The 23,270-nt window shown below is 41.9% G+C and overlaps 1 protein-coding gene across 6 annotated transcripts in view; it reads left to right on the plus strand.

Annotated features, from left to right (window-relative positions):
* The window catches only part of GSTM4 (glutathione S-transferase mu 4), a 77,825-nt gene that overhangs the window by 1,804 nt on the left and 52,751 nt on the right, over positions 1-23,270 (plus strand). The window contains exons 3-8 of one of the 6 annotated variants that reach the window (XM_079150497.1): positions 15,636-15,700; positions 15,991-16,072; positions 16,171-16,271; positions 17,161-17,256; positions 17,336-17,446; positions 19,446-19,544. In XM_079150497.1, the coding sequence (XP_079006623.1) occupies positions 15,636-15,700; positions 15,991-16,072; positions 16,171-16,271; positions 17,161-17,256; positions 17,336-17,446; positions 19,446-19,535 (545 nt within the window). In that variant the 3' untranslated portion in view covers positions 19,536-19,544. Of the gene's footprint in view, positions 1-892; positions 989-1,068; positions 1,180-2,815; positions 3,283-15,635; positions 15,701-15,990; positions 16,073-16,170; positions 16,272-17,160; positions 17,257-17,335; positions 17,447-19,445; positions 19,545-23,270 lie in introns of those variants that run through there. The other 5 variants (XM_079150496.1, XM_079150494.1, XM_079150493.1 and 2 more) reach the window with 5 other exon arrangements.

Here is a 23,270-nt window from a genome sequence, read left to right on the forward strand (position 1 = left end):
ATTCAATCCCCACCAATCTAGGGTACATTCCAAACTCCTCAGGGTGAACATTTACTTCCTAGAGAATAAATTCAAATTTTTGGAATTCTTTCCACTTTTTATCTCTGCCGTGGGCCCTTTCCCAGCTGGTTTATGTCATGTGTCTCCTTATGAAATACACATACTTAATCTATGAGAAAAAGAAGTATAAATAATGGATTGTTATGGAACCCTTGAGTTTTGACCTTCACCCAAGTGTTCCTTGATGCTCTCTCCTGCATACCCACATGAATCAATTTTTCTATTAGGCAACTCAGGGTCAGCCAGAAGTTCCTCTTCCTCTTTCCTATCAGCCTCGAATATTCCTTGCTTTATGGGAGAAACTCAAATATGTATTTCATTCTTCTGGAACCTTCTTGGTAGAACTTTCATCTCTCCTGGGCTCTTTCAGTTCATGCTTTTTTTTTTTTTTTTTTTTTTTTTTTTTTTGGGTGCTGGGGATCGAACCCAGGACCTTGTGCTTGCAAGGTAAGCACTCTACCGAATAAGCTATCTCCCCAGCCCCTTGGTTCATGCTTTTTTGATACCACCTAACATCTGAGTCCAGAGCCTGCCAGGTGCTCAGGGCACTCATGGGTCAAACCCACAGGTGATAGTAAGAGCGTCCCATTGGAGATAATGTTCTATTCTTTTCTGATGTACTATCACCTCTAAAGCATGGGGTCAGGTATCCCATAGGAATCAATAAATGCCAGTTTATTAAATTAAAAAAAACTGGATAGTGACTCAGTCACCATTTTAGGTAAGATGGTTTTTCACTCAGGGATAGCTGGGGCCATGTACAGAAATGTTGAGCCTTGTCACTGCCCGGGAACTTATTTCTTAGGGTAGTGACAACTATTTTCTGATTCAGGAGAAACTGAAGCCAGAGTACTTGGAGGGCCTTCCAGAGATGATGAAGCTCTTTTCACAGTTCCTGGGGAAGCAGCCATGGTTTGTTGGTGATAAGGTAAAAAGCGAAGAAATTGGAACTTGTCACTCTTTCCAGGGTACCAAATTTCATGCCCACTCATCATTGGCTTTCTGCAGATTACCTTTGTGGATTTCCTTGCTTATGATATACTTGACCTGCACCGAATATTTGAGCCCAAATGCCTGAATGAGTTTTCAAACCTGAAGGACTTCATATCCCGCTTTGAGGTGATTCCTCTTTCCTTCCTCTTGGCTGTCAACTTTTCCTTTTCTCCTTCTGTGATGTTTTCTTAGTCATGGAGCTGGATTCAAGAACTGCTAGCATTTATTGAGCACTGGCTTTGTGTCAGGACCTATGCTTATCACCTTGCATTTATTGTTCAAATATATCATTACAACATTCCTGCAGGTGGATAGAATTATCAGTCTCTTTGGACAGATAAGGAAACAAAGTGTAGAGGGTTAGCCATTTGCTCAAGGTCTCAGTGCTACTGGAGGCTGGGCTAGGCACCATGTCAGCTTATAGCTTCCAAGGACACTGGTCAGTGGATATATTTTATGCCAAAAGGCAGAATGCTTTGCACTACTTGGTCCCCCTTCTGGGGACACACTGAGCCCCCAGGGCTGAAGTTGGTGCTGAATTGAATATATACATTGGCGCTTGTTTAGGGGACTTCATCCTGAAGTGTTGTATGGTGTGGACTTTCCTTGTCTCTCTCTTTTTTTTTTTTGCAGTGCTGGGGATTGAATCCAGGGCCTTGTGCTTGCGAGGCGAACCTTGCCTCTCTCTTGACCTCTCTTTCTTCTTTTCAATGTTCTAAGTGTTCCATCTGTGAAATGGGGTCATACACTTACTTTTCACTCGTGCACTTATTTTCAGTGATGTTTTCCTCCATGTGAGGTCTGCTGTGTGTCCCAGTGGGGCAGGCAAAGATTTCCCCATCCCAGGACTGAGTGGAGCAGGAAACAGTAGGCATCAGACTGTGAAATGTCCCTGGTACCACCTGTGTTCTGGGGAGCACAGCCTGCACCTCACCTCAGAGCCAATTAGGGGTCACCCCAGGTCCACTTGTTTATCACCAACACAAGCTCTTTAGCAGATTCAGTGTTTCAGCCTGGGATCTGTTTCCCTTTTCCCGCTCCTCATCTAGAAATGTGCTGTCTCAGCTAGTTCTTACCAGCTCTGGTTTTGGTCCAGGCCAAATAGCCTTGGGAATTGTGCAAGGGTTGGATTCAGCCTCGGAGTGAGGAGTGTAGGAAGCTGAGGGCTATGGCCTGAGCCCAGTGTGGCTTGATCCTTTTGGCGTAGGCAGTCCTGATTTGCATTGAACCCCTTAGAAAGCATCTGTGCAGTCCCTGTCCTCTTAAGGAGGCCCGTAAGCACACCAGGCTTTTATACTGCCTGGTCTCATGTAGCAGGGCTGGAGATGAGGTAGTTTGGGGCACAGTGAGATTGGACTTAGGTACAAGGTGGAAAAGTTCGGACTTTCTGCTTTAGGGGGAAGATTAGAGTGGTCCTTTGCAGGTCCACTTTTAATCTATATACTGTCATCCAGGTTTTGCTGAGTCACTGGGTGAGTGATCTGGGATCTCTGCCAAGCTGCCCTTTGTCCTGCTTCCTCTGTGTTCAAGAGGCAAGAGGGAGGCTCCTGTGGAAAAGGAGATTGTTTGTGCACACAGGAGGGACAGGGCCTCTGGTGGGAAGGGGAGGTGAGTAGTGCAGCAGAGAGAGCACAGAATCAGCAATACAGAGCCAGGCTGCATTCAGTCTGTACCATCTATTAGCTGTGTGAGCATGAGGAAGTCACTTAACCTCTCTGAACCTCGGCAGTCCTGAGCTCTGCTTTCTTTCTCCCACTTGCAGGGCCTGAAGAAGATCTCTGCCTACATGAAGTCCAGCCGCTTCCTCCCAAGACCTGTGTACACAAAGGTGGCCACATGGGGCAACAAATAGGGCCTTGAAAGGATAGGATCAAGGAGTAAGGAGCCTGTTCTCTTCCTGCTGCCAGGGCCCTGGGGAGCAGCCAGATACCCTGCAGCTCTGGCACCATCTTTTCATCTTTTTTTCCTCCTTTCCACTCCCCTGTCATACCCAAGACCTTATTAGCCCTTTTTTCTCCCTCTAATCCTGAGACAGGAATTAGGAGATTACAGAAAAAGAAAGACTGAACAAGTCTCAAAAAAGAAGCTCCAAAACACCCTTATGCCTTTGAAAGCCAAAACAAACACTCCTGAGCAACTTAACCTGTGTCCTTAGCCCGTGTCAATAACCTGTGCCCATGCCTGCAAATAGTTACATGAGGATAGTATATAGTTGGTGGAAAAACTGATGTGAAGTACCTCTTACTAGGCCCTGTCTCCTAAAGGTTCAACTGTCTCCTGATAGTGCTACCTTGGTGCCCAAGCCTTTAACACATGAGCCTTTGAGGGATGTTGAGGATCCAAACTGAAGCATTAGACATTCAGGGAAGACTTGGATTAGAGATACTGTTGCTCATCAAGAAAGTTCTCTTATTCAAAAGCTATATTTCTAGAAAAGCATATCCAAAAGTGGGTCAAGACTTAAACAGATGTTTCTAAAAAATGAATGTCCAAATGGTCAATAAACATACAAAAATATGGTAAACACAATTACATAGCAGAGTAGTTACTAACATCATAGAATCCAGGTGTGTACTCACTAGGATGGCTGACATTCAGTGAACTGACAGTAGTTATGAATTTATGGAATAACTGTAACTCTCATACATTGTGGATGGGACAATCACTTTGTAATGCTGGCAGCATCATCTAAACCTAAACATGCCACTGCCTGTGACCTGGGAACCTTCCCAACAAGAACGAATGTTTTTGTTTCCCAAAAGACATGTAAGACCTGGACAACAAGATTTGAAAGCAGCTTGATTTTAAATAGACCACAACTGACCACAACACAAATTCTGTCAACGAAGAATGAACAAATAAATCATGGTTTATTAATATAATTCCATTATTCATGTTATGACAAGGTATGCTGCAGTTAAAAATAAATGCACTGGCAGATCCAAGATTACCGACTGGAGGGAGGCTGCATTCCTTGTTGCTCTGTAACTCGGGTTTCAAGCAGAGGAAATTTTTTTTTCTATGAGGTAGTCTACTGCTTATCGATCCCCTGCTGTTTACCCCTTTTGTCCATCTTGATCACCTGCAGTCTGCCAGCATTTGGACTACATTTGAACCCAGTTCGCTCACTGACTGCCACCTATCGCCATTTGCCCACTTGCCTGCCTCTTGCCTGCCCATCACCTGCCTTTTACCTACCCATCACCCACTGCCCACGGTCCACCTGCTGATCATCCGCTGGTAGTCTACAGACCACCTGCAGACGGCCAGTGGATCACCAGCTGCCTGCTGTTGCTTAGAAGTCTACTGTCGCAGTACCCACAGTTTGGCTACACATGGCTGCCACCATTTTGGGACAACAGCCAGGACCTGCAGAAACCCTGGCCTTACTGACCAAGTCCTGCCTCCAGGACCCCTGGCCCAACCGACCACAATCCACACGTACTTGGCACCCATGCCCCGTGCTGTAGGTCCCCATTTGCCAACACCTTTGGAAGCCAGTGTAGCCATCTTGGATTATCCTGGAAGCAGAAGCTGCTGTTTTTAGGTGAGGCAAATCCCATCCTGAGATGCCTGCTGGAGACAGGAAGCTCATTGTCAGGTACCTCTTGTGTCAGGCTACTGAAGACTGGGAAGTTTGAATAGTTAATGACCATTATAGTGTAGGTTTTTTTTTTCTCCTTTTTGAAATATTTTAAATTTTTATTTCTTTATATTTTCCACTCTCTTTTTTCCTTTTGTTTACCTATTTCCTCAGAGTATCTTTCTCCTTTGTCTTATGCAATGCAAACAACCTACTTCTTTTGATTCCACTTTCATTGTTCCTATGATCTAGTACTTCTATATACTCTTTTCTTATCCCATTAACTGTTACATCCTATACCTCTCCCCAAAGAGAGAGTCTTGGAAAAAAAAAAAAAAAACCAAACAATCCTTGAAACAGAAGGAAACAATAAACCAAATAAAGCATAACTAACAGACTGGATCACTTGGAAGACAGAACCTCAGACAATGAAAACAAAATATTTAATCTTGAAAATAAAGTTGACCATACAGAGAAGAAGGTAAGAAATCATGAACAGAATTTCCAAGAACTAGGGGATATCATGAAAAGACCAAATTTAAGAATTATCAGGATTGAGGAAGGCACAGAGATACAAACCAAAGGAATGAACAACTTATATGGATATCAGCAGATTTCTGAGTCCAAACTCTAAAAGCTAGAAAGGACTAGAACAACATATTTCAAGCTCTGAAAGAACATGGTTGCCAAACAAGAATCCTATACCCAGCAAAACTAACCTTCAGATTTGAAGACAAAATAAAATCCTTCCATGATAAACAAAAGTTAAAAGAATTTACAAATAGAATACCAGTGCTACAGAACATTCTCAGCAAAATATTCCATGAGGAGGAAAGTAAAAACAACAATGTAGGCCAGAAAAGGAAGGAACTACCTTAAAGGAAAAAACAATCAAAGGAGAAACCAAGTCAAGTTAAAAACCAAAAATAAGCCCAAATGACTGGGAATGCAAATCATATCTCAATAATAACCCTGAATGTTAATGGCCTAAAATCATCAATCAAAAGATATAAACTGGCATAGACTTGGATTAAAGAGAAAGACCCAACAATATGCTGCCTTCAAGAGACTCATCTCAGAGAAAAGGACATCCACAGACTAAAGGTGAAAGGATGGGAAAAAATATACCACGCCCAAGGACTCAGTAAAAAAGTGGGGGTTTTCATCCTTATATCAGATAAAGTGGACTTCAAGCCAAAGTTAGTCAGAAGGGATAAAGAAGGACATTTCATACTGCTTAAGGGAACCATAAATCAGGAAGACATAACATATTTATGCCCCAAACAACGGTACATCTATGTACATCAAACAAATCCTCAATTCCAGGAATCAAATAGACCACAACACAATCATTCTGGGTGAATTTAACACACCACTGTCAGAATGCATGAGAAAATGCTTTCCCCTTCAGAGTCCTATCAATAGAATATATTAGCTAACTTTGGATTTTTGCCAATGGAGAGAGAGAAGAATGGTCTTTTATCCAAAGTTTTAATTTACATTTCTCTTTTTTAATGTGTGATGTTAACTATCTCATTGTTTATTAATAGCAAATTTTATTTCCTTTTTCTCTGTTTCAAAAGGGTTATGATATTGCCAATTTACATGTTATGAAGGATGACTCTTTGTGATATGAGCTGTAAATATCTCCCTTAATTGTCTTTTTTAAAAGTTTGTTTATGATGCTTCTTTCCATAAAAAAATTGATTTTTAAAAAAATATTTTTTATTAGTTGTTGATGAACCTTTTTTTATTTTTATTTGTTTGTATGCAGTGCTGAGAATCGAACCCAGTGCCTCACACATGCTAGGCAAGTGCTCTACCACTAAGCCATGATCCCAGCCCCCAAAATTGATTTTTATGTAACATAAGTACCAGTGAAATAATTTATGACTTGGGGAGTTTGAGTCATGAAAAGTTAGATAGTTCTTGCTACCTACAGATTTGTAAAGAAAAAAGTTTCAAGTTTTCTTATTTTTTAATGGTTGTGTTATTTAAAAAATACCTTTGGTACATATGGAATTTGTCATGGTATATGAGGTAAGGTAGGGATGTTACTTTATTTATCCCTATAACATTTATTGACTACTTCTTTTACCCAGTGATTTGAAATGATGTCATCTTTATACATTCAATTTCTATATGTATCTGAGTGTACTTACTTCTGGACATTCTGTTTTCCTAATAGACCAGTATGATACTCTTAAATTATTTAGGCTTTTAAAAATGCCTTAATGTGTTTTAGTGCTGGTCCACTTCCATGTTTTTTTCCCACTAAATTTAGCATCAGGTGATATAGCTTAAAACTGTTTTCATTGAGATTTTGTTAAATTTACAAAGTAATTTACACAATAACATGGTCATATTTGTAGAAAGGCTATTTTTTTGCCTTTAGTGATATTGTAATTTTAATTTTTAATAGGCCTCACATTTTTATTGACAAACATATTAATATAGTTTTTGTTACTGTTATATATATAAAATCTCTTTTTTTCCATTAAATCTTCCAAAAGATTGTTTGAATATATGTAAAATACTGATTTTTGTATGTTGATTTTGTGCTTGGTAATCTAATTGAGCTATCTTACTGTTCGTAGTAGCTGTTAATAATATATTTTGAATCTTCAAAAAATAAATAAATAAAATAAAATAAATGCACTAATGCTGTACATGACAACATACATGGATGAGCCTCACAGACGTAATGTTATTTAAAATGATCCAGACACAAAAGTACGAATGGTAGCTTTCCATTTATATGAAAATGAAAAACACGGAAAATGACTGTATTGTGCTAGGGGTAAGTGTCAGATAAATGCTGACCTTGATGGGGTGGTAGCTTCCTGTTGAAGGGAACTTGTAGAATGCTGGAATGGTCCATATCTTGAAATGGGTGGTGATTACATGAAGTAGACATATGTCAGAATCTATAGAGGTGTACACTGGTGATCTGTATATAGAAGTTGTGCTTCAGTGAACAGTACACGTATTTTATCCAACACACATTATTTGTGCTTGTGTTCACCATCTTCTTCCCCCATAGCATGTCAATGGCAGGAGAGCATGTATTTTTCTCCTTGTTCACTGGCCTTTTAGTATTTTAATAATACCTAGGACAGCTTCTGAACACAGCAGGTGCTCATTTCTATCTTTAGTGGCAACACTTCAAATTCTCTTTCGATTGATGCTCATTTCTTTGGATAGGTGAGAAGGATGTGTACACACACTCTCAGTATAGTTTGTCTAGTCATTCTCATACCATTAGATTTGTGCATTGAACTAACATTGAAACTTCTATTCCACTATGATGATCATCTTTAAACTAATTGCTTCCAATGTTTTTGGTTATTTTGTTTGGGTAGGTCACCAAGCAGATACTACAAGGTAATGGGGAAAATGTTGTGATGATTTATAATAGACTATTTGATGATCTCCAGATAAAGTAATTTTAATTTTTGGTGGCACTATAAGTCACACAGGCCTCTTTTTACACTGTGGGCAAATGGGAGCCAACAATTTCATCTCATGATACTTTTATAGATTTATAATGCTTCATAATTTTTCACCTTTACCCTTTATAAATTATTGGTTGTGCATGTGTCCACCAGAGGAATCACTGTCCATGAGTCTCCCTGCATAAAATTCTCTGTTTACTCATTCTGTGTTTATAAGTCAATTCCTAAGGAAGGTTAAAAGATGAGTCTGTGGCAGTCAAAACCTTTGTTTCCTGGAAAGACAATATAATTAATTGTGGTTCTGTTCTAGGTTTCCTGTCAAATATTGTGATGGTCAATTTCATGTGTCAACTTGACTAGGCTAAAGGTTGCCCAGACATAATTTCTGGGTGCATCTGCAATGGCATTTTCAGAAAAGATTAGCATTTGGATTAATAAAGAGGATAACCCTCAACAAAGTGGGCAGACATCATTCAAAGGAAGAGTGAATTTGCCTTTGGGACATCCATCTTCTTACCTGGGACTTCTGGGCTCCTGGTTCTGTACCATACAACTTATGCTATAGCAACTGGGACTTATGCTATAGCCCTCCACCTATCCAGACCTTCAGACTTGACAGAATTACACCACTGATTTCCTTGCTTCTCTAGATTACAGAGAGATCATGGGCTTTTCCTTCTCCATAAACATGTGAGGCAATTCCTGTCTTAAAAAATATTATGTACAGTCTGGGGATGTAGCTCAGTTGGTAGAGTGCTTGCCTTGCATGCACAAAGCCCTGGGTTCAATCCCCAGCACCACACACACACACACAAAATCATGTAGGGGTTGGGGTTGTGGCTCTGTGGTAGAGTACTTGCCTGGCATGTGTGAGGCACTGGGTTTGATTCTCAGCACCACATATAAGTAAATGAATAAAGGTCTATTAACACCTAGAAATATTTTAAAAATAGTATGTATATGTACACATGTATATATTGTATATATATACATATATATATATATAAATATATATCTCCTCTATGTGTTCTGTTTCTGTGGAGAACACTATTCTACATTGCAAATAAATGAACACGAATGACTCTAATGAATAAATCATTTTATAAATGAAATATAATACAAAACACTAGAACATATCCATTTCTTTGAGTGTTTTTTCAATTTGGAATGAACTGGATGTAGGTTTGGAGGTAAGATATCTTCTTTTCTGGTAAATGTCCCTGATCATCATTTTAAGGGCCTCCAAAGGGAAAACCATCTGTTCATCTGTGCATTTTGCCCAGGTCACATACTTGAAGGTCTCTGGGTCTTTTGTTCTTCCAGATGAATTTCATGATTGCTTTCTCTATTTCCATGAGAAATGTCATTGGAATTTTAATTGGAATTGCATTAAATCTGTATAGTGCCTTTGGCCATTTTGATAATATTAATTCTGCCTATCCAAGAACATGGGAAATCTTTCCATCTTCTAAGATCTTCTTCAATTTCTTTCTTTATTGTTCTGTAGTATTCATTGTAGAGAACTTTCACCTCTTTGGTTAGATTGATTCCCAAGTATTTTTTTTTTTTTAGGCTATTGTGAATGGAGTTGTTTTCCTCATTTCCCTTTCAGATGATTCATTGCTTATGAATAAAAATGCTTTAGATTTATGCTATTTTGCTGAATTCATTGATGAGGTCTAGAAGTTTTCTGGAGGAGTTTTTTGGATCCTCTAAATACAGAATCATGTTATTGGCAAATAGTGACAGCTTGAATTCTTTTTTTCCTATTCGTATCCCTTTAATTTCTTTGGTCTGTCTAATTGCTCTGGCTAGTATTTCAAGCATGATGTTGAATAGAAGTGGTGAAAGAGGGCATCCCTGTTTTTTTCCCAGTTTTTAAAGAGAATGCTTTCAGTTTTTCTTCATTCAGAATGATGTTGGCTGTGGGCTTAGCATAAATAGCCTTTACAATGTTGAGATATGTTCCTACTATCCCTATTTTTTCTAGTGTTTCGAGCGTGAAGTGGTGTATTTTGTTAAATGCTTTCTCTCCATCTATTGAAATAATCATATGATTCTTAAGTCGACTGATGTGATGAATTACATTTATTGATTTCTAGATGTTGAACCAGTCTTGCATCCCCAGGATGAACCACACTTGATTATGATGCACCATCTTCTTAATATGTATTTGTATGTAATTTCCCAGAATTTTAGGATTTTTGTGTCTATATTTATCAGAGATATCGATCTAAAGTTTCCTTTCCTTGATGTGTCTTTGTCTGGCTTTGGTATCAGAGTGTCACTAGCTTCATAGAATGAATTTGGAAGGGTTTCCTCCTTTCTATTTCATAAAATACTTTGAGGAGTATTGGTATAAGTTTGAAGCTCTTGTAGAACTTAGCTGAGAATTGTCTAATTCAGGACTTTTCTTGGTTGGTAGGCTTTTATGGCTTCTTCTATTTAATTGCTTGAAATTGATCTGTTTAAATTGTGTATGTCCTCCTGGTTCAGTTTGGGAGGATCATATGTCTCTAGAAATTTGTTGACGTCTTTGAGATTTTCTATTTTGTTGGAGTATAGATTTTCAAAGTAGCTTCTAATTATGTATTTCAGTGGTGTCTGTCGTGATATTTCCTTTTTCATCATGAATTTTAGTAATTTGAATTTTCTCTCTCCTCTTTGTTAGTGTGGCTAAGGGTTTATCTATTTTGTTTACTTTTTCAAAGAACAAACTTTTTGTTTTGTCGATTTTTTGAATTGTTCTTTTGTTTAAATTTTATTGATTTCAGATCTGATTTTAATTATTTCCTGTCTTCTACTACTTTTGATGTTGTTCTGTTCTTCTTTTTATAGGGCTTTGAGATATAATGTTAGATCATTTATTTGTTGACTTTTTATTCTTTTCTTGAATGCACTCCATGCAATGTATTTTCCTCTTAGTACTGCTTTCATAGTGTCATAGAGATTTTGATTTGTTGTATCATCATTCTCATTTACCTCTAACATCCTCGCTAATGTTTTCTGTTCTCCATGCTTCATTCCATAGCATATTAATTAGTCTCCAGGTGTTGGAGTAGTTTCCATTTTTTATTTTGTCATTGATTTCTAATTTCATTCCATTATGATCTGATAGGACACAAGGTATCTATTTTTTTGCATTTACTGAGGGCTACTTTGTGGCATAACATGGTCTATTTTAGAGAAGGATCCATGTGCTGCTGAGAAGAAAGTGTATTTGCTCATTGATGGATAGAATATTCTATATATGTCTGTTAAGTGTAAGTTATTGATTGTGTTATTGAGTTCTGTGGTTTCTTTGTTTAGTTTTTGTTTGGAAGATCTATCCAGGGGTGACAGTGGTTGTTAAAGACACCCAGAATGATTGTGTTTTAATCTGTTTGATTCCTGGAATTGAGAAGGATTTGTTTGATGGATACACCGTTGTTTGGGGCATAAATATTTACAATCGTTATGTCTTCCTGATTTATGGTTCCCTTAAGCAGTATGAAATGTCCTTCTTTATCCCTTCTGACTAACTTTGGCTTGAAGTCCACTTTATCTGATATAAGGATGGACACCCCCACTTTTTTACTGAGTCCTTGGGTGTGGTATGTTTTTTCCCATCCTTTAGTCTGTGGATGTCCTTTTCTCTGAGATGAGTCTCTCGAAGGCAGCATATTGTTTGGTCTTTCTTTTTAATCCATTCTGCCAGTCTATGTCTTTTGATTGATGAGTTTAGGCCATTAACATTCAGGGTTATTATTGAGAAATGATTTGCATTCCCAGTCATTTGGGCTTATTTTTGGTTTTTAACTTGACTTGGTTTCTCCTTTGATTGGTTTTTCCTTTAAGGTAGCTCTTCACTTGCTGACCTACATTGTTGTTTTTACTTTCCTCCTCATGAAATATTTTGTTGAGAATGTTCTGTAGCACAGGCTTCTATTTGTAAATTCTTTTAACTTTTGTTTATCATGGAAGGATTTTATTTTGTCTTCAAATCTGAAGATTAGTTTTGCTGGGTGTAGGATTCTTGGTTGGCAACCATGTTCTTTCAGAGCTTGAAAATATGTTGTTCCAGGCCCTTTTAGCTATTAGAGTCTGGGCTGAGAAATCTGCTGATATCTGTATTGATTTTCCCCTATATGTAATCTGAAACATTTTTCTCACTGCCTTTAAAATCCTATCTTTATTTTGTATGTTAGATATTTGCATTATAATATGCCTTGGTGTGGATCTGTTGTAATTTTGTGCATTTGGTGTTCTGTAAGCCTCTTGTATTTGATTTTCCATTTCATTCTTCAGGATTGGGAAATTTTCTGATCTTATTTCATTGAATAGGTTGTTCATTCCTTTGGTTTGTATCTCTGTGCCTTCCTTAATCCTGATAATTCTTAAATTTGGTCTTTTCATGATGTCCCATAGTTCTTGGAGGATCTGTTCATGATTTCTTACCATCTTCTATGTTTGGTCAACTTTATTTTCAAGATTAAATATTTTGTCTTCATTGTCTGAGGTTCTATCTTTCAAGTGATCTAGTCTGTTAGTGATGTTTCCATTGAGTTTTTATGTGGTTTATTGTTTCCTTCATTTCAAGGATTTTCATTTGTTTTTTGTTTTGTTTTGTTTTTGAGAATCTGTATCTCTTTGTTGAAATGATATTTTGCTTCCTGCAGTTGCTCTTTCAACTGCTTATTGGTGTGATCATTCATTGCCTGCATTTGCTCTCTTATCTCATCCTTTGCTTCATGAATCATTTTAATTATGTGTATTCTGAACTCCTTTTCTGACATTTTTTCTACCATGCTGTCACTGGATTCTATTAATATAGGTTTGTTTGGATCATTTTCTTCCCTTTTTGTTTTCATGTTGTTCACATATCTTCCTCTCTAGCAGTGCAGATTTGGGGTATTGCAGTTTCCCCCCAATAGGCTTACAGTGATCCTATAGGTTTCCAAAACCTTTTCTTTAAGGGGGAGATAAATATTAGAAGTGCCCATACAGACAATATGCAGCCCTAAACCAAATAACCTCTATGAAGATGTTACCAATATTGTCCTAATAAACAGACAGCATGAGTTCAATTATTATCTACAGTATAACAGATTTGTAATAAGGTCTGCAGTTCTAATGGAAGACAAAGAGGATGGGGAGGGGTGTAGGGTGTAACTCTTAATGGGATAAGAAAAGAGTATATAGAAATTCTAGATTGTAGAGAGTGAAAATATAATCAAAAGAAGTTGGTTGTTAGCATGAGAAAATGGAGAAAGAGACTCTGAGGAAACAGGTAAACAGAAGGAAAATAGAACAAGAAAAATAAAGAAATAAAAACTTAAAAATTGTCAAAAAGGAGAAAAAAAACCTTACACTATAACAGTCATATACTATTCAAACTTCCCAGTCTTCAGTAGCCTGATACATGAGAGGTACCTGACAATGAGCTTCCAGTCTCCAGAAGGCATCTCAGGATGGAGTTTGCCCACCTAAATATGGGAGCTTCTGCTTCCAGGATAATCCAAGATGGCTACACTGGCTTCCAAAGGTGTTGGCAAATGGGGAGCTGCAGCTTGGGGTGTGGGCAGATCAGGCCAGGGGTCCTGGAGGCAGGGTGCAGTCAGTTGGGCTGAGGGGTCCTGGAGGCGGGACTTGGTCAATCAGGCCAGGGGTTCTACAGGTCCTGGCTGTTGTCCCAAAATGGTGGCAGCCATGTGTAACCAAACCTGTGGGTACTGTGACAGTGGACTTCCAGGCAACAGCAGGCAGCTGGAGATCCACTGGCCATCTGTGGGTGGTCTGCAGACTACCAGTGGATGATTGGAAGGGGAATCTTGGGCAGTGGGAGATGGGTAGATGAAAGGCAGGTGATGGGCAGGCAATTGGCAGGCAAGTGGGCAAATGGCGGATCATAGGCAGTAGTCAGTGAGCAAATATAGGCAGCAGTCAGTGAATGAACTGGGCTCAAAAAGTAGTCCATATGCTGGCAGACTGCAGGTGATCAAGATGGACAAAAGGGGTAAACAGCAGGGGATCGATACACAGCAAAGACTGCCTCACAGAGAACAGATTTTCCTCTGCTTGAAACCTGAGTTATGGAGCAACAAGGAACACAACCTCCCTCTAGTCCACCATCTTGGATCTTCTGACAGTCTTCCTATTGACTTGAAGCTGTCCTGGAAAATAAAGCCATGTTGCGGTCAGATTGATCTTTAAAGTCCTATTCTTGTAGGGATGGGTGCTGAGTTAAACTGTTTGGTTTGGGAACCCCTTTTTGGCTTGAATGTGGCAGCATGAACCTCCCTAAGCCTCAGGGAACTGGACTGAGTGATGGGGGAGGGAAGGGAGAAAACCATTGCTCTGTCACCATTTGTCTGGTCTAACAGTGTTGGGCCAGCTCCTGGTGGACCCCTAATCCTAAACCTTAATCCCACCGAGTTGTGGACAGGTTGGAAGCCACTGGCAGACAGAGCCCTGCCTTTGGCTTCTAGGCCCCCAGAAGTTTCTCCCTGGCCCACAGGTGCTGAGGCTGGATTGGATCTTACTCTGGGTTTCCTATCAGTCTCTCAGGAGATGTGGGGGAGGGTGGTGCATAAGAGGAGCAGGGCAGACAAACCACCTAAACTTTCTGTGTATGGTGATAAAACCAAACATGGTCCCACTGAGGCCAGTTAGCTCAGTCCCCAGAACTAGCACCCATGCCCATGACACTGGGTTACCGGCATGTTCGCGGGGTGAGTGTGAGTGAGTGTTTGTCCTGCTGGCTGGAAGGGGAGATGAGGTGGAGACCAGTGGAGCAGGTGTGGTCCAGTTCCATGAGGCGGATCCAATACTGGATTTGCTGGAGTACTGTTAGGGTTTTGCACGTGCTCACTCATGTTCGAATCTGTGTGTGCATGTGTGCATGTGCAGTTGCTTGCTTGCATATAAGTGCAAGTGCGTGGGAATTAGTAGTCTTAGAGTGTGGCAGGTTCACCTGGAGGAGATGAAGTCACACAGTCAGGGTCCCTCCATTTCTGAACTATGCCATAGGCCGTCATCACAGCAGACAAACCAACCTCATCTGCTTGCTCCTGGAATACACAGACTCACGATATGAGGAGAAGAAATATACCATGGTGGGAGGGGGATCTGTAATGTCACCTTCCTGTTCATACCACTTCCTAGCTCCTGGTGGTTGGTGCCCAGCAATGCATGCCCAGCCTGGAGTTGAGTTCAGCAGTACTCCTCCTGCTGGATCCTTTCCCAAAACATACTGGGAGGGTGCAATCTGATCTTGCAACACAGGATTTGGGAAGTGAATTTTCTGGTTATCCCTCTATGTTTGCTTTGGGTTCCCTATTAAGGCTTGCCAAAACAATGTGAAAGCTTTAGTCATGAAGGGCCGGGACCCCCTACTACAGATTTCCCCTCCATCCTTCTCCTCCAAACATTGGGATATAAAATAGTGGCTAGATTCCTGTCTACCCTCTGAGGAGTCTTGTCCCTGACCCCTTGGGAGATCCTGGGGAGGTGTCCTGGGAAAGGACTCAGGGGAGGTTTGCTTTCACATCATCTTCTCCCCACAGCTCCGGATTATGACAGAAGCCAGTGGCTGAATGAGAAATTCAAGCTGGGCCTGGACTTTCCCAATGTAGGTGTAGGGATGGGGTGGTTGGAGAAAGTGATTGAAACCCTATCTCATCTCCTTGCCCTGCTTAGAGTTTCTGGGATCAGTGCTTGTGCTTGACTGCTCTCATTCCTGGCTCTATACTGTGTTTCTGTGATGAACTTTGTCCCAGGTCACTCATTCATTCCACAGTATATTTACACAGGGCTTCCCATGGACAGTTACAGTGAGTGCCAGATCTCATGTGTCCCTAACTTAGGGAAAGGGGACTGAGACCTGGTGTCCCCACTGACCTTCCCTGGTTGTCCATGCAGCTGCCCTACTTGATAGATGGAGCTCATAAGATCACCCAGAGCAACGCCATCCTGCGCTACATTGCCCGCAAGCACAACCTGTGTGAGTGGGGCTGGCTGAGGGGTGTGGGGGTCAGTGGCCATGTCCCTGGCTTGGCTGGAGTGGAGGCTGAGGGTGTGTCTCTGTTGTGTGGGCTGCAGGCGGGGAGACAGAAGAGGAGAAGATTCGTGTGGACATTTTGGAGAACCAGGCTACGGACATCCGCATGCATTTCATCATTCTCTGCTACAACCCTGACTTTGTGAGTCTCCACTGTGTGGACCAGACATGGTTGGGGAGTTAAACTTTTCCATTCACATCTCCAGTGGGCCTATATGCTATTTGCATTCCGTAGTGGTAGGAACTTTCCATGCTTTCCTGTCCTACCAACAGAGTGACATTCATGAAGCAGCATCTTGTCAAATAGACTTGAATCAAACCCCACCATTCTTATGATACTGTTCAGACTCTCCAGGTTGGACAGTCTCTCCATAGACATTCATGTATGCTTTTAGATCCCTTTCATTTCTGTCCTTTGTCCTCCACCATGACTCTCTCACACCGTCTACCTACTGCTGGAGCACAGAGACTCAATCCGTGACAAAGGCAAGCACAAGTTCGGGGAGTGGAATTCAGCCTGGTCTTCAGATGTCTGCACAGTGGTGCCCTGGACAGCAGCATGAATGAGGGAGGACCTTTTCCTAAGGGGCAGCTCGGAGTCATGCAGAGAACCTCTGTCCTTCCCCTCCCTCCTTTCACTATCAAATACATCTCACCTTTATGCATACTATTCAAATCTCTGTTCTGTACTTCTGCCACCTCGGTAGGTAGAACATTTTCTGTTTTCCTGGGTACCCGCTAGATACTTAGGCACTCCTGGGTCTGACTCACAGGTGGTTTTGATTCATCAGTGGTAACAGACAGTTTCAGGGACCATGTTGTGTTCCTGTCTGACTTTGCATCACACTGAGCAATGGGGATGCTATAAAGTAAGAAATGGTGATGCAGGGAATGGGTGTTGGCTCAGGCCTAGGTTGAGGGAAGTAGGCAACTCAGCCCTGGCAGCTGAGGCCATGCACACCACCAGTGATGCTAGCTCCTTGGGCAGGGGACTCCTGTCTGAGGGTGGTGACAGCTGATTTCTGCCTCAGGAGAAAAAGAAGCCTGAGTACTTGGAGGCCCTGCCTGAGAAGATGAAGCTGTTCTCTCAGTTCCTGGGGAAGCGGCCATGGTTTGCAGGGGACAAGGTAAAAGGGAAGGAATCTGGAGGTGTCAGTCTTTCCAGTGTAGAGATTTTCCTGCCCACTCATTCTTGGCTTTCTGCAGATCACCTTTGTGGATTTCCTCGCTTATGATGTCCTTGACCAGCACCGTGTATTTGAACCCAAGTGCCTGGAGGCGTTCCCAAACCTGAAGGACTTCATGTCCCGCTTTGAGGTGATGCCCCTGCTCCTCCTCACATTTCAGTGCCCCCCACCTCGTTTTCCACAAGGCTTTTCGAGTTCCAAACATTACAAAGAAAATATTGAGGCCTGGATTTCTGCCAGGAAATTTCTATGCTCATGTGCTTCCTCTACTAAGACTAATTTATTAACACACTGAGTCTAATTTATTGACGCAATAGCCTGCAAGAGTGTAGATAGAACTATGGGTTACATTGGACAGAGACAGAAACTGGGCCTGTAGAGGGGAAGTCATTTGCTCAGGGTTCCAGTACCAGTGGAGGCTGTGCTGGGCTCCCACTCTGCCTGGTCTTCTAAGGTCCCCGTGGGTGGCTGTCCCTGCCTTCTGTCAGAAGGAGCAGCCTCAGATCCTCATGCAGCCTGGGTTTTGCAGCCCAGGATGCTGTGCAGGAGGAGAGCAAGGCAGGGTGTTTGCAGCTGGCGGTGGGAGGCTGAGGGGAGGCTGGGTGATGGGCAGAGCGAAGGGCAGACAGTGTTTAGAGCTGCTCTGTAGCAGGCTTGGCTCCATCAGATGCCAACTGAGGAAGAACCAGGATCCTAGGGCTGGTGCTGAGTGAGTAGATGGGGGGGCCCTTGGCGACTTTATTATGGCTCTTTCCATGGTTGGTACCTTGTTTTCAGCCCTTCATCCTCTCTCCTCTTGAGTATCTCAAGTGTTCTGTGTGAGATGGGGTCATACTCTGATTTTCACTTATATTCAGTGATTTCCTCCACATGAATTTTGGTGCCAGGCCCAGTGGACACGTATGGAAGTCCCATCCTGGGACCGATTGCAGCAGAGAATAGCAGGCATATGCCTGAGAGTTGCCAGTGGTGCCACTTGGGTGCTGAGGATCACAGCCTGCATCCCACCTCAGAGAAACTCAACAGTTCCTCCAGGTCCACTTGTTTGTCACCAACAAAACCTATTTTGGTGCAGGTCTGGGAATCTGAGGTGTATAGTTCAACAAGTTTCTCAGACAGCAAGCTCTCTTCTCTTCTCATCCCTCATCTAGTGAAGTGCTTCCTCAGCTACTTCTTATCACTCTGTTTCTGGTCCCTACTGAGTGGCCTTGGGATTTGTCCAAGAGCTAGCACCCCTGTGGAATGGGAGTACTGGGGTGCAGTGTGGACCAGAGGGCTGTGACTTGAGTTCTTCTGAGCCTGGCTTATTGGCCAGAGGCAGCTCTGCATCTCTTTGAACACTTTGAAATGATCTGCACCATTACTCTCCTGGTAGGAAGGCACACAATATAATCAAGGAGCGACAGCCTGGTTTGTGGCAGGGCTGGAGATGAGCTAGTTTAGGGACCAGTCAGCTTGGGCTCAGGTTCCATGTGAAGACCTTTGGACTTTCTATTCTCAGGAGATAGATTAGATTGTTGCCCTGCAGTTCTTGGGACTCTACTGTGTCTCTGTTCATCCAGAATTTTCTTGTGAGTCACTTGGTGAGGTCTTCAGTCTCTTCCAACAGGCAGTGCACTGTTCTCTGGCCCTTTGTCCTGCTCGATCCCTCCTCTGTAACCATACAGGCATGGACATGTATAAAGGAGAATGCTTGTGCAGAGAGGGAGTGACAGGGCCTCCTGTGGGGGGCACAGGAGGGGAGTGGGGCAGAGAGCACAGAACTGGAAAGGCAAGAGCCAGGCTCTCTCCAGCCCCTCCCACCTACTAGCTGTGTGAGCAAGAGGAAGTTCCCTAACCCCTCTTATCTCAGGTTTCCTTCTGAGAGATGGTGATACATGACCAATCTTGCAGGGCTGTTGAGTGGGTTTCCTGAGCTACATTGTACTTTCTAGTGCATATAAAGCATCTTGCAAGGTGCCCATACTCTCTTCAGTCACAGGTAACTGAAGGATGTCCCTGAAGGGTGTCCTTGGAGAACTGAGGAACCGTGGTGACTGTGCTGTGCTTCTAGCCAGGCTGCTCCTGGAGTGGCTGCTCCAGCCCAGGGTCAGCAGCCCTGAACTCCTGCTTCCTCTCTCTACTCACAGGGCCTGAAGAAGATCTCTGCCTACATGAAGTCCAGCCGCTTCCTCCCAAGACCTATGTTTTCAAAGATGGCCATGTGGGGCAACAAATAGGACCCTGTGATGCCAGGACCCCGAGGAAGGCTCTGTCCTTACCCTCTACCCTGGGTTCCTCACAGGGCTGCTCTCTGCACCCAGGCACCAGTCTTCTCAGTCCTTTCTCTCCCTCCTCCTCTGCAAGGCCTCATTGGTTCCCTTTCTTCTACCCAATCCCTCCCCCAGTGGAACCTCTGCAAGCTTCATCTCCCATTCTTCTTCAGCAATGTCCCCTCCCTCTTCCTCTTCTCTGCCCTAAATTCAACCATGCGATCCTTGGCTCTCATTTGAGGAGCTGACTGGCCCCCTGCTCCTGAGTGCTGCCTAACAACCCAGTATTCCCTTGTGTGCAGCCCGGACCCCAGAGTGGCGGCTGCCCTGGTCTGGTCTCATCCCAATAAAGCCTGACACACTCCTGCTGGGCATTTTGTCTCATTCCAAGTTTGCCTCCCTGGATTTGCTCAGTGTCACTGCCACTGCCGTGGGAATGACTCTTTCAGTGGCAGGGTTCTCAAGGATTCTGCTGGGAGGAAGGCTGCCCCAGGAGGCTCCTTCGAGGATTCGAGGACCCTGACCATTCCTCTCCTTGGAGCTAAGTCCTGTGTTTCTGGTTCTACCAAAAAGATTATTTGCCTGATGATCTCCATTGAGGGTCCCTGTCTGACTCTGGACCTTCAACTCTAGAAAAATGACCACACTAGAGTTGGGTTCAGGCTGCTGACTCTGAAACAGGTGCTGGGTGATCACCAGGCACACCCCTCTACCCTGAACCCTAGCAGTCCCAGCCGCCCAGCCTCCCAGCTGGGCAGTTCTCTGCCCCACCCTGCTTATCCCTGATCTGAAGCCTGAGGCCACAGGACTGCCCCCTAGATTGAGATTGTTTCTAGGTGCTCCCTACAGAAAGCCCCCTACAGCTGGTGTCCAGGGAGGGCTGCTCAGATCTCCTTCCTGACAGCCAGCATTTCTAGGCAGTGTTCCAGTGGTGGCTTTGATCCACTTGTGGTTCATACACCAGGTTTTCTCAACCAGGGCATAGCTGCCAGTGTGGATCACATAATTCTTTGTCGTGGGCACTGTGCTGTGTGTTGCAGGGTGTTCAGCAGCACACCTGATCTCAAGAGGCCAGTAGCACTTCCCAGTTGGGATAGTTCAAGAAGTCTTCGAGCATTGCTCGATTCCCAGAGGGAATAAGCACCTGTTACAGAGCAGTGATGTGGTGGATGGAGAATGCCATTTTTTAAAGAAAAATTTTACATACTGCCTTTTGATTCATTGTCCATAAAGGGGGTACAACTTTTCATTTCTATAGTTGTACACAAAGTAGATTCACACCTTAAGGAGAATGCCATTTTTTTTTTGTTTTGTTTTTTTTTTATTGTAAACAAATGGGATACGTGTTGTTTCTCTGTTTGCACATGGCGTAAAGGCATACCATTTGTGTAATCATAAATTTACATAGAGTAATGTTGTTTGATTCATTCTGTTATTTTTTCCCTTCCCCCCACCCCTCCCACCCCTCTTTACCCTCTATACAGTACTTCCTTCCTCCATACTTGCCCCCCTCCCTAACCCTACCTCTAACCCTAACACTAACCCTTCCCTCCCCCCCATTATGTGTCATCCTCCACTTATTAGCGATATCATTCGTCCTTTGGCTCTTTGAGATTGGCTTATCTCACTTAGCATGATATTCTCCAATTTCATCCATTTGCCTGCAAATGCCATAATTTTATCATTCTTTATGGCTGAGTAATATTCCATTGTATATATATATCACAGTTTCTTTATCCACTCATCAATTGAAGGGCATCTAGGTTGGTTCCACAGTCTGGCTATTGTGAATTGAGCAGCTATGAACATTGATGTGGCTGTGTCTCTGTAGTATGCTGATTTTAAGTCCTTTGGGTATAGGCCAAGGAGTGGGATAGCTGGGTCAAATGGCGGGTCCATTCCAAGTTTTCTAAGGAATCTCCACACTGCTTTCCAGAGTGGCTGCACTAATTTGCAACCCCACTAGCAATGTATGAGTGTACCTTTCTCCCCACATCCTCGCCAACACCTGTTGTTGCTCGTAGGAGAATGCCATTTTTAATTAAAAAAAAAAAAAAGTATTTAAAAATTCAGAATTATACTCATGCAGGCAAGAGAAGCCCTCCTTTTTTTTTTTTCCTTCCAGTACTGTGGATTGATCTCAAATGCTTATGCACTGAACCAGATTTAAAAATTTAAATGTGGTCATTTAAAAATTTTTTTTCAGTTTCAAGACAGGGCCTTGTTAAGTTGTTTAGGGCCTCACTAAGTTGCTAAGGCTGGACTTGAACTTACTATCTTCTTGCTCCAGCCTCCTGAGTTGCTGGGATTATATAAGTATTTGCCACCATTCCTAGTTAAAATCAGCCTTTTTTGACCTTTCATTTCGATTTGTAATATATGTGTGTGTGTGTGTGTGTGTGTGTATATGTGTGTGTGTGTGTGTGTGTGTGTGTGTGTGTGTGATGGATCCTGTGGTAAATTCTTTTAAACTTTTATTATGATATAGCCTCAGACTTGAGGAAATTTTCAAAAAGAGTACAAAGAACCCTATGTACCCCAGCTGTTCACTGTGTCCCTCTCCCTCCTCCCCACCCTCCTCTCTCTGACCCTCCCCAACATGCTGGGTAGCAGTACAGGTTCTCTTGACCACAACACCATATTCTTTCTCTAAGATGCCAACACCGGATAATGGACCCAGACCTGTGGGGGACAGGACTTGTAACCACCCCCACTGTGCTGTCTCCCCAGGGTAGGTCTGCCATGCCATGCAGGGGTGGGGTTTATGACCATTCATGTACCACATTCCCTTTTTGGAAGATTGCACATTCATACCCGAATTCCTAGATCTTATGCCTTTTTATCATCTTATGTCATTATTTTTCTTCATTTCATTGAGATCTTTTTTCCTTTAGCACATACTTGTTTATGTTTGTGTTGGTTTTACTTATTTTTAACATTCACGAGTAGACGAGAAAGCGTGCTTCCCCAATTTTAGAAGTCATTTGTACCAATTTTTTCAATCTTTTCTTAGCCCTGATTTTTATTAACTTGACATTTCCTTTTTGTTTTTATTAGAATAATGCTCTGTGAATGATGCTAATGGTTTTGAATGCCAACTATTGATTTTCTAAACACATTGATGAAGTTTTCAATATTTTCTCCTTAGTATTGTTTCTTGTTTTGACAATATTTATGTTAAATCATGTGTTATTCCTTCTTCTTAATATCTGAGTATGTTTAACCTAATAATTATTATCTTAGAAATGGAAATTCTCCTTCTCAAATCTAATTTAGCAGCATCTTAAGAATGGTGATATTTATTTTATTTATTGTTTTGAGATGAGAAATTATGACATTTTCTGTATTATGTAAGTCTATGTAGATATTGTTTAAAGAGACTAAAAAAAATATTTCCATTATTCATGTCATAGTAAATTTGTTTAAAAGTTTATATTCTGGTGACATGTATTTCTTAGTAAATTTTGAGAATAATATATGTAGAAATTCGTGAGTTTACCTTAGGGTATCAACATATCACCCACAAACCTGAAAGAAGTCACAGAAATCTGTCCTGAGGTCACTCTATGGGTCCTTAGACGATTTTTATTTTATATATATATAAAATTATAAATTAATTAATATTATAAAATTATAAATTAATAAAATTATGGCATTTGCTAGTAAATGTATGGAACTGGAGAATGTCATGCTAAGTGAAAT

Source organism: Sciurus vulgaris, assembly GCF_902686455.1.
Source record: "Sciurus vulgaris genome assembly, chromosome: 1".
NCBI lineage: Eukaryota > Metazoa > Chordata > Mammalia > Rodentia > Sciuridae > Sciurus > Sciurus vulgaris.